At 46.9% G+C, this 12135-nt stretch overlaps 1 protein-coding gene across 5 annotated transcripts in view; it reads left to right on the top strand.

Moving 5' to 3' along the window:
* PHKA1 (phosphorylase kinase regulatory subunit alpha 1) overlaps nt 1–12135 on the top strand; it is a 452411-nt gene that overhangs the window by 376175 nt on the left and 64101 nt on the right. For all 5 annotated transcript variants that reach the window (XM_069748675.1, XM_069748674.1, XM_069748673.1 and 2 more), the window contains 2 exons: nt 895–1068; nt 1147–1200. In XM_069748675.1, the coding sequence (XP_069604776.1) occupies nt 895–1068; nt 1147–1200 (228 nt within the window). The remainder of the gene's footprint in view (nt 1–894; nt 1069–1146; nt 1201–12135) is intronic.

The raw sequence follows: 12135 nt of genomic DNA, 5'->3' as shown, positions 1-12135 counted from the left end.
CAGCACTGCAGTCGATAACTGAGCTGAGCTGCTGTGCACAGTTATTGTCTGCAGCGTGGATGTCACATTGACAGCACTGCAGTCGATTACTGAGCTGAGCTTCTGTGCACAGTTATTGTCTGCAGCGCTGAGGTCCAGAGCTGAGCTGCTCTGCACAGTTATTGTCTGCAGCGCTGAGGTCACATTGACAGCACTGCAATCGATTACTGAGCTGAACTGCTGTGCACAGTTATTGTCTGCAGCGCTGATGTCACATTGACAGCACTGCAGTCGATAGCTGAGCTGCTGTGCACAGTTATTGTCTGCAGCGCTGATGTCACATTGACAGCACTGCAGTCGATAGCTGAGCTGCTGTGCACAGTTATTGTCTGCAGCGCTGATGTCACATTGACAGCACTGCAGTCGATAGCTGAGCTGCTGTGCACAGTTATTGTCTGCAGCGCTGATGTCACATTGACAGGTTTGCAGCCGATTACTGAGCTGAGCTGCTGTGCACAGTTATTGTCTGCAGCGCTGATGTCACATTGACAGCACTGCAGTCGATAACTGAGCTGAGCTGCTGTGCACAGTTATTGTCTGCAGCGCTGATGTCACATTGACAGCACTGCAGTCGATAACTGAGCTGAGCTGCTGTGCACAGTTATTGTCTGCAGCGCTGAGGTCACATTGACAGCACTGCAGTCGATTACTGAGCTGAGCTGCTGTGCAGTTATTGTCTGTGTTATGTATTACACCTGTGTGCAGTGGGATCAGCTTCTGAGCTCCCTCCGTGCACCCTTAATCTCCCCATGACAAACAAATCAGTCATAGCTCATTAAGAGGATAAAGGAAACTGTATGCAGAGATACTTGTATCTGGAGATATCTGACACTTATTTCTTATGCTCTAATACAGAAGCCTGGAGATACATTGTCCTCTTCTGGGGAGCTCTCTACATCCACCATCTCAGATAGTGACGGCGCTTATGACAGCCGGCAGGGCCAGTGGCTCAGAAGACGACGTTTGGATGGGGCGCTGAATAGAGTTCCTGTAGGATTTTATCAAAAAGTCTGGGCAATCCTACAAAAGGTGAAACAGTTTTATGATAAATGTAAAAAATATCAATTCCTTCTCATTTTTTATTGTATTTTTTTTTATTTTGTTTAGTGTCATGGATTGTCTGTAGAGGGCTTTGTTCTGCCCTCCTCCAGCACCCGCGAGGTAATGAATGTCCGGCTTATAGAAACACTACAGCTGTTTATTATTTGCCTATATATTGCAGAATAGCCTACTACTGAAGAATAATGTATATTTTTCTTATTGTCTCCTATGTGATGTATATATAGCAGTCTCAGTGTCTTCTATGTTATGTTCATACAGCAGTTTGTGTCTCCTACGTGATATATTCAGCAGTCTGTGTATCTCATGTGATATATACGGTAGAGTCATGAAGTATCACATGTGATGTATACCGTAAAGTCTCAGTGTATCCCAAGTGATGTATACCATAGAGTCTTAGTGTATCCCGTGTGATGTATACAGTAGACTCTGGATGTATTCCATGTTATGTGTACAGTAGATGCTGGATGAATCCCATGTGATGTAGAATCATAGAATGGTACAGTTGGAAGGGACCTCCTGGGTCATCTGGTCCAACCCCCTGCTCAAAGCAGGATTCACTAAATCAACCCAGACAGATGTCTGTCCAGCCTCTGTTTGAAGTTAGGTAAATAAACATACAAACTTGAAAAACGAAATTTGAACTGCATTACTGCACTAGAAATATGAAAAATGAGAGCTTTTAGCGCATAAAAATGGCCAATTTTATGTGTACCTGGTAGTTCCGTTACGGCATCTCTATTATACCAGGTCCTAAACTTGCCTTACCTCGCTGAGAATAAACGTCTCCATCTGAATGGGTACATGTGAAAACCTCTGTTTGAAGACTTCCATTGAAGGAGAACTCGCCACCTCTCATGGCAGCATGTTCCACTCATTGATCACCCTCACTGTCAAAAAGTTTTTTCTGATCTATGTCTCCTCCCATTCAGTTTCATCCCATTGCTTCTAGTCTTTCCTTGTTCAAATGAGAATAAAGATGATCCCTCTACAATGTGACACCCCTTGAGATATTTGTAGACAGCTATTAAGTCTCCTCTCAGTCTTTTTTGCAAGCTAAACATTCCCAAATCCTGTAACCGTTTCTCATAGGACATGGTTTGCAGACTGGTCACCATTATGGTCGCTCTTCTCTGAACTTGATCCAGTTTGTTGATGTCTTTTTTAAAATGTGGTGCCCAAAACTGGACTCAGTATTCCAGATGAGGTCTGACCAAAGAGAAGTAGAGGGCAACAATGAATAAGCGTAATCTAGACTGTATGCTTGTTACGTGTTACGGAACCACTCAGCCCCCAGAATATGTTGTGCAGTTATATGTATGTATAATAGGTTCCATGTCAGACGCATCTCCCTAATGCATTAGCCCACAGGCTGCGCCCTGGGCAGATAGGACACGATATTCCCCTTTTGTCCGCAACCACAGTAAATATCGGCAGGCTCCGGCCACCTGCGGCTATTGTATAATGTATGCCTGGCCTGCCGCTTTTCTATTGGCCTGCCCTCTGTATCTGTGTTATATATTCTGTGTCCTGTGAGTAAAGTTTTTGTCAGACTGGAAATACGTGGAGAAGCAGTGATCTTTTATATGTGCCCATGTAATCAAGGAATTACAGCCAGCGTCCTTCATTCAGACTCCAGCCAAAGCAGGGTGGACCTCCGAAAACACGGGGTGGTACTGAAAGAGGTACCCCAGATTGGTACTCCCCGTTACACTGGTGGCAGACAGTGGGATATGATACACCTACAGGAGGAAAGGAATGAAAGGAAAACAACTACCAGAAGTTAAAGAGGACTACATTAAAAGATCTGGTGGAAGCCCGAGGGTTGATCGCCAGCAACAAAACAAAAGTGGATTTGATACCAGCCATTATGGAACACGACAGTGCAGCGCCCCCCAATGTGAACGTGGAGGAGACTGAATTCCAGAGGGAGGTAAAGAACAGACTGGCATTCTAGGGCCCAAACTCTGCAGTAGAGATCATACGAGAGGTGATGGCTGATGTGCGTACTGATCTGAAGGAAAAGATGGCCGAGCGGAGCAGGATAGAGCTAGCCAAGCTGGAGATGGCAGAGCAGACCAAAGTGGAGCTGGCCAAGATGGAAATGGCAGAGCGGAGAGAGGAGGGTCAGCAAGCAGGGGGAGCTCTGGCCTTTGACCAGGTACCTTCAACAGTAAGCCACGAAAAGATCCAGTATAATGCCTTCTGACAGTTGCACGAGGCAGAGGAAGACATTGATGGCTTTCTGCAGAACTTTGAGCGGCAGTGTGCCCTTCATCAAGTGAAGCCGGAGGAACGGGTTCAGATTCTGGCCAGCAAGCTGACAGGCCGGGCAGCGGACGCCTATCGCACGGTACCTGATGAGGACTGTAGGGACTATGAGCGGATCAAAGAAGTGATCTTGGCCCGGTATGCGCTGACACCAGAGGCATACCGCCAAAATTTCCGCGGACTTATGAAACGCGTAACCAATACCCACGCTGAATGGGCCTTTAAGTTACGACGGTCACTGCTACAGTGGGTATAAGGGAGCCAAGCAACCACTAAGAAGGACGTCATCCAGCTCTTCTTGTTAGAACGATTCTTTAATGGACTAACCCCCGAGACACAGGAATGGCTTCGGGACAGGCGGCCAACGACTCTTGAGGAAGCCACTCGTCTGGCCGATGAACATCATGATGCCAGGAGGCCGCAGTTGTCCGGATCAAAGATGGTCACTAGGGGCCCGCCCATTGACCTGGAGGGCCCCAAACCACCGAAGATTGTAGGGGGACCAACTAGAAACACGGCCTACCACAGTCCCCCTGGGGCGCGATGCCACACCTGCCGTCAGCTGGGCCACCTGCAAAGACAATGTCCCAATCGGACTCAGCATACCCAGTGGCCAAAGGCGGGAACAGCTACCTTCAGCTGGGCTGCTGTATACTGCTACCAAGGCGAAGCTGACCCGGCATTGGGGGCTACGACTAACCAAGGGGTGGAAGAGATGGAGGATTTGCCTGCAGATGTCTTGCTGTGAAATGACTTGGGGCCCATGTTGTCTGCATTCTCGGTTGCCCCTCTGGCTGAGACATATCCTGTGACCACCCGGAGACGTGCTCGAGCTGCGGAGGCGGAATCACACTCAGAAGAGGCCCAGGTAAGACATCCCAGCCCTACACGTATTCCCATAGCCAGACACATTTCTTGGGCCACCCCAGATGAATTTAAGAGGGAGTTACTTGAGGATCCTTCATTGGAGGGATATCGTGGGAAGGCACAGGAGGTGAGAGGGGTACTGGAAGGGGAACAGTTTGTATGGAAGCAGGGACTCCTCTACCGGATCACAGAGCAGCACCACACAGGGACGAGCCCCACTATAAAACAACAGCTGGTAGTTCCCAAGAAGTATAGGCAGGAGTTACTGCGAATCTCTCATGACATACCCTTGGCCGGGCACTTCGGCGTCAGTCGCACCAGGCATCGTCTGACACAAAATTTATTTTGGCCAGGGTAACCTATGATGTTCGTCAGTACTGCCAGACCTGTGACAGTTGCCAGCGTATTGGCAAGAGGGGGGATCGATGCAAGGCCAAATTACGCCCCCTCCCCATTGTGGAGGAACCATTTAGCCGAGTAGCGGTCGATCTGATAGGGCCGTTAGCCAAACCCAGTCCATCAGGGAAAAGGTATATATTGACAGTGGTAGATTATGCCACACGGTATCCAGAGGCGGTTGTGTTACCTAACATACTGGCAGAGACGGTGGCGGCCGCCCTGCTCCAGGTTTTCTCACGGGTTGGATTTCCCAGGGAGATTATCTCGGACCAGGGTACCCAGTTTATAGCAGAGGTGACCAACCAACCAACTGTGGAAGCTGTGCGGCGTGAAGTCCATTAGAAGCGCCCCGTACCACCCGCAAACCAATGGGTTGTGTGAACAATTTAACGGGACATTAAAACAGCTCATTGGGACTTTTACCAGGACCTACAGGGACTGGGAGAAATTCTTGCCACACCTCCTGTTTGCCTATCGGGAGGTGCCCCAAGAATCCACGGGGTTCTCCCCGTTCAAGCTGGTAGACGGGTAAGGGGACCCCTAGACTTAGTGCAACAACACTGGGAAGTGGAGGGCCTCATAGAAGGGGTACCTATTGTACCCTATGTGCTGGAATTCCGCGACCGCCTACAGGAGCTGACCCAGGCTGTACGTAAGAACATGCAGGCGACCCAGCGGCGCCAGCACATATGGTACGATCAGAGGGCCAGAGATCGCACCTTGGAAATAGTACAGAAGGTCCTGGTGTTAGAGCTCACTAAGCAGAACAAGTTCCAAGCTGCATGGCAAGGGCCCTACCAGGTAGTGGGGAAAATAGCCAACACAACCTATAATGTCGCCGATTGTGACGACCCCAGGGTTATCCGCATGTTCCACGTGAATATGCTGCAGCCCTACCGGGAGCGCCCTGAAGAGGTAGTGGCCATCTGTGCACCTGAAGCAGAGGATTTAGCTGGACTTCCCTTGCCGGATGTCTTAGGGGAAAGGACTCAGTCTAAAACATGGGACCAGGTACACATGGGTGAAGACCTAGGCCCCCGGGAGAGACCGCAGGCGGAGGAGTTGTTGAGGCAGCGACAGAGGATGTTTTCGGGGAGACCAGGGTACACTCGCCTGGCACAACACAAGGTTAAGACCCAGGATCAGACCCCCCTGTGACAAAACCCCTTCCGCGTCCCTGAGTCTGTACGAGAGGGGATGCGACAAGAGATACAAGAGATGTTGCGTTTAGGGGTCATTGAAGAGTCATAGTCCTTGGGCATCCCCTGTAGTGTTAGTGCTCAAGAAGGATGGGACTACACGGTTTTGTGTAGACTATCGTAAGCTCAATGAGAAAACAGTGACGGATGCATATCCCATGCCACGTGTGGATGAGTTGTTAGACCAGCTGGCGGGGGCAAAGTATTTGACCACCATCGATCTATGCAAAGGCTACTGGCAGATTCCCCTTAGTCCTGACGCTATTCCCAAGTCGGCATTTGTCACCCCGTTCGGCTTATTCCAGTTTCGAGTTATGCCATTCGGGATGAAGAATGCCCCGGCGACCTTCCAAAGGCTGGCTGACCGGCTTCTGGATGGTCTCCAGGACTATGCTTGTGCCTACCTGGACGAAATCGTCATCTACAGTGCGATATGGGAAGAGCATCTAAATCACCTAGAGACAGTATTGGACAGGATACACCAGGCCAGAATCACCCTGAACCCAAACAAGTGTCACGTGGGCAAAGCAGAGGTGCAGAGGTTCAGTATTTAGGGCATTGGGTGGGAAGTGGGAAACAGCGACCAGAACCAGCCAAGATTGAGGCCATAGCCAAATGGCCCACCCCATGCACTGAAACCCAGGTCATGGCGTTTCTAGGGACAGCGGGGTATTACAGGTAATTCGTTCCCAATTACAGCAGTGTAGGCAAGCCCCTCACTGATCTGACTCGTAAGAACCAACCCCGCCAGGTAACCTGGACCCCAGAGTGTGAGGAAGCCTTTCACCAACTAAAGGACGCCCTCACCAATACCCCTGTATTGGCCGCACCCGATCCAACTAAACGTTTCCTGGTTCACACAGACGCTTCTATGTTTGGATTGGGGGCAGTACTGAGCCAAGTCGGGCCGGACGGCCAAGAACACCCGGTAGCTTACCTGAGTCGGAAACTACTGCCCCGTGAAGTAAGCTATGCGGCCATCGAGGAGTGCCTGGCGGTAGTATGGGCACTCAAAAAGTTGCAACCATATTTGTATGGACGATAGTTTTCCCTCCTAACGGACCATAATCCCCTAGTCTGGTTTAATCGGGTCTCCGGAGACAACGCCAGATTGCTGTTGTGGAGTTTAGCCCTACAACCTCTGGACTTCACCATCCACTACAGACCCGGCAAACAAAACGGTAATGCCGATGGACTAAGTCGACAAACGGAACTTGTGCCAACCCCATAAACTTCGGTCATCCCCAAACCAATCCGTTAAGGATCAGACTGTGTATGCCGATCGCGTCGCTGAAAAGGGGAGCCGTGTTACGGAACCACTCAGCACCCAGAATATGTTGTGCAGTTATATGTATGTATAATAGGTTCCATGTGAGACGCATGTCCCTAATGCATCAGCCCACAGGTTGCACCCCTGGGCAGAGGGGACACGATATTCCCCTTTTGTCTGCCCCCCCCCCCCCACCTTTGTAATTCCCACAGTAAATATCGGCAGGCTCCGACCACCTGCGGCTATTGTAATGTATGTCTGGCCTGTCGCTTTTCTATTGGCCTGCCCTCTGTATCTGTGTTATATTTTCTGTGTCCTGTGAGTAAAGTTTTTGTCAGACTGGAAATACGTGGAGATGCAGTGATCTTTTATATGCGCCCATGTAATCAAGGAATTCCAGCCAGCGTCCTTCATTCAGACTCCAGCCAAAGCAGAGTGGACCTCCAAAAACACGTGGTGGTACTGAAAGAGGTACCCCAGATTGATAGACCCCATTACAATACTTCTCTTAATACATCCCAGAATTGCATTTGCCTTTTTTGCTGCTGCATCACACTGTTGACTCATGTTCAGTTTATGATCTATTAGTATACCCAAGTCTTTTTCATATGTGCTGTTGCTTAGCCCTATTCCTCCCATTCTGTATATGCTTTTATCATTTTTATTGCCCAGATGTAGTACTTTGCACTTTTCCTTGTTAAAAATCATTCTGTTAGTTGCTGCCCACTGCTCCAGTTTCTTTATATCTTTTTGAATCCTCTCTCGCTCTTCTCTACTATTAGCTATCCCTCCTAGCTTTGTGTCATCAGCAAATTTAATCAGTTTACCCTCAATTCCTTCATCTGAATCATTGATCAAGATGTTGAACAATACAGGGCCCAGGAGAGAGCCCTGTGGTACTGAGACATTCTTCCAACTAGATGTTGGAAGAAGTATTCCATTTACAACCACTCTTTGGGTCCGATCACTAAGCCAGTTATTAATCCACCTTACAGTTGCCTAGTCCATTCCATACTTAGTCATTTTTTCAATAAGGATGGTGTGAGATACTTTGTTAAATGCTTTGTGGTAGTCAAGATATACTATATCGGCAGCATTTCCCTGATCCACTCATTCAGTGCTTCTGTCAAAGAAGGAAATTCAGTTAGTCTGACATGACTTATTAGTTACAAACCCATGCTGACTCTGTTTAATCACTTCATTCTTATCCAGTTACTTACATAAATGTGGTTTAATAATTTGTTCAAAGATCTTTCCTGGTATAGAAGCCAGACTCACCGGCCTATAGTTCCCTGGGTCCACCTTCTTCCCCTTTTTGAAAATAGGAACAACATTTATACAGTTGAGTCTCTGTGTATCCATGTGATGTATACAGTAGAGTCTTGGTGTATCCCATGTGATGTAAACAGTAGTCTCTGTGTATCCCATGTGATGTATACAGTAGAGTCTGGGTGTATCCCATGTGATGTATACAGTAGTCTCCGTGTATCCCATGTGATGTATACAGTAGTCTACGTGTATCCCATGTGATGAATACAGTACAGTCAGGGTGTGTCCCATGTGATGTATACAGTAGAGTCTGGGTGTATCCCCTGTGATGTATACAGTAGAGTCTCCGTTTATCCCATGTGATATATACAGTAGTCTCGGTGTATCCCATGTGATTTATACAGTAGTCTGCGTGTATCCCATGTGATGTATACAGTAGAGTCTGGGTGTATTTCATGTGCTGTATACAGTAGAGTCTGGGTGTATCCCATGTGATGTGTACAGTAGAGTCTCGGTGTATCCCATGTGATGTATAAAGTATAGTCTGGGTGTATCCCATGTAATGTGTACAGTAGAGTCTCCGTGCATCCCATGTGATGTATAAAGTAGAGTCTGGGTGTATCCCATGTGATGTATGCATTAGATTCTCAGTGTATCCCATGTGATGTATACAGTAGAGTCTGGATGTATCCCATGTGATGTACAGTACATACCATATGTTTGGACACACCTTCTCATTAATAGATTTTTCTGTATTTTCATGACTATGAAAATTGTAAATTCACACTGAAGGCATCAAAACTATGAATTAACACATGTGGAATTATATACTTAACAAAAAAGTGTGAAACAGCTAAAAATATGTCTTATATTCAAGGTTCTTCAAAGTAGCCACCTTTTGCTTTGATGACTGCTTTGCACACTCTTGGCATTCTCTGGATGAGCTTCAAGAGATAGTCACCGGAAATGGTTTTCACTTCACAAGTGTGCCCTGTCAGGTTTAGTAAGTGGGATTTCTTGCCTTATAAATGGGGTTGGGATCATCAGTTGTGTTGAGCAGAAGTCAGGTGGATACACAGCTGTTAGTCCTACGGAATAGACTGTTAGAATTTGTATTATGGCAAGTAAATTGCAGCTAAGTAAAGAAAAAGGAGTGGCCATCATTACTTTAAGAAATGAAGGTCAGTCAGGCTGAAAAATTGGGAAAACTTTGAAAGTGTCGCTAAGTGTAGTTGCAAAGACCATGAAGCGCTACAAAGAAATTAGCTCACATGAGGACTGCCCCAGGAAATGAAGACCAAGAGTCACCTCTGCTTCTGAGGATAAGTTTATCCAAGTCACTAGCCTCAAAAATCGCAGGTTAACAGCAGCTCAAATTAGAGACCAGGTCAATGCCATACAGAGTTCTAGCAGCAGACACATCTCTACAACAACTGTTAAGAGGAGACTTAGTGCAGCAGACCTTCATTGTAAAATAGCTGCAAGGAAACCACTGCTAAGGACAGGCAACAAGCAGAAGAGACTTGTTGGGGCTAAAGAACACAAGGAATGGACTTTAGACCAGTGGAAATCTGTGCTTTGGTCTGATAAGTCCAAATTTGAGATCCTTGGTTCCAACCACCGCGTCTTTGTGCGACGCAGAAAAGGTGAACGGATGGACTCTACATGCCTGGTTCCCACCGTGAAGCATGGAGGAGGAGGTGTGAGGGTGCTTTGCTGGTTGACACTGTTGGGGATTTATTCAAAATTGAAGGCATACTGAACCAGCATGGCTACCACAGCGTCTTGCAGCGGCATGCTTATCCATCCGGTTTGCGTTTAGTTGGACCATCATTTATTTTTCAACAGGACAATGACCCCAAACACACCTTCAGGCTGTGTAAGGGCTATTTGACCAAGAAGGAGAGTGATGGGGTGCTACGGCAGATGACCTGGCCTCCACAGTCACCAGACCTGAACCCAATCGAGATGGTTTGGGGTGAGCTGGACCGCAAAGTGAAGGGAAAAGGGCCAACAAATGCTAAGCATCTCTCAGAACTCCTTCAAGATTGTTGGGAGACCATTTCCGGTGACTACCTCTTGAAGCTCATCAAGAGAATGCCAAGAGTGTGCAAATCAGTCATCAAAGCAAAAGGTGGCTACTTTGAAGAACCTTGAATATAATACATATTTTCAGTTGTTTCACACTTTTTTGTTAAGTATATAATTCCACATGTGTTAATTCATAGTTTTGATGCCTTCAGTGTGAATTTACAATTTTCATTGGCATGAAAATGCTGAAAAATCTTTAAATGAGAAGGTGTCCAAACTTTTGGTCTGTACTGTATACAGTACAGTCTGGGTGTGTCCCATGTAATGTATACAGAAGAGTCTCGATGTATCCCATGTGATATATACAGTAGTCTCAGTGTATCCCATGTAATGTATACAGTAGAGTGTGGGTGTATCTCATGTGATATATACAGTAGAGTCTAGGTTTATCCCATGTGATGTATACAGTAGAGTCTGGGTGTATTTCATGTGATGTATACCGTAGAGTGTCCCATATAATTTATACAGTAGAGTTTGTGTATTCTATGTGATGTTGTCACGTTAATGTATAAAATGGCGTATGATTTTTCATTTTCCCTTGTTATCACACACGCTGTGGGCTCCGACCCCCCTTCCCACTGCCTTCGCTTGCCTAGGCACAAGCCCTATGTAACTTGAATCTCCAGCGGGCAGCCTTGAAACTACTCTCTGCTCTTCCCCCAAGTTAGAATGTTAATCAGCCAGGAGTGTGTGCAGGTTTCTTTTGTCTAAACCCATGTGCTTGCTGAAAATGGAGAAATCAAATAATCCATAATGCGCCACTAGTGTTTCACAGGAATATGTCAGATACATATTCGGAACGTGCGTTAATAGATCTTCACTGCGGTATCGGACGCTAAACTTTAGCTCCAACAGAACCTGAGAAATGGATTTCTCCTGAACCATGTGGAATAGCTAGTCCGAGTTCAGACTCATTAGAAAGCTAAATTCAGTATAAGATGAGTGATGTGTGTGCCGTTACTCTGCTAAGTTCTCCAGGCAAGATATGATCATTAGAAGTGTTGCTAATAAAGCTGTAGCTTTGAGAAAAGGGGAGGGCAAGGGTAACTCAACCCCCTTTTGGGATGTCTCAAGCCCAGCAGTATAGGTCCCTGCATGCAGCCCAACATTCACTCTTGCCTGGGACCTCACTGCACCAAGACCCCCTAATGAATTGGGATATATGGCTCCTCCCACCAGCATGGTTAGCTAGGATGATCTAAGCAGCATGTGAGTATTAATATTCTTTAATCCCTGTTTTTTTTATGTACTTGCTTGTACATACTTCGTCTCAGATTGTAAAATCTTTATAGACCTTTTGTAAACACTGCCTACTTTTTGGAGTAAACTATAAAACTACTAGTTCATCTTCTCAATGTTTCTGCGAATTTTCACGCGCCTGAAGTTAATTACGCTACTAGTTTGGGTTGGCTAGAATCCCTCTGTGGAGAAATCTGAGCTGGTGGCAGTGAAATGTGTTCTGGGCTAGGTGGGTACAGCTGGCAGCGACGGAACAGAGTTTTATTAGCTATTGTCTGGCTGCGGCCTGAGCTGTTACAATTCCCTCGCTGCAGCGTGCCTGCTAGCCAGTCCACAGTGAAGCGGCCTGTCCGGCGACTAATTATCCTAGATGTAGTTCCCTGACTGACCTGAGGGTAACGGGGCGCCGGAGAGCTGCAAGTTCTGAAGCAG

Source organism: Ranitomeya imitator, chromosome 2 (assembly GCF_032444005.1).
Source record: "Ranitomeya imitator isolate aRanImi1 chromosome 2, aRanImi1.pri, whole genome shotgun sequence".
NCBI lineage: Eukaryota > Metazoa > Chordata > Amphibia > Anura > Dendrobatidae > Ranitomeya > Ranitomeya imitator.
Note: the sequence above shows the minus strand (reverse complement) of the source record. Positions and strands in the feature narration are given on the sequence as shown.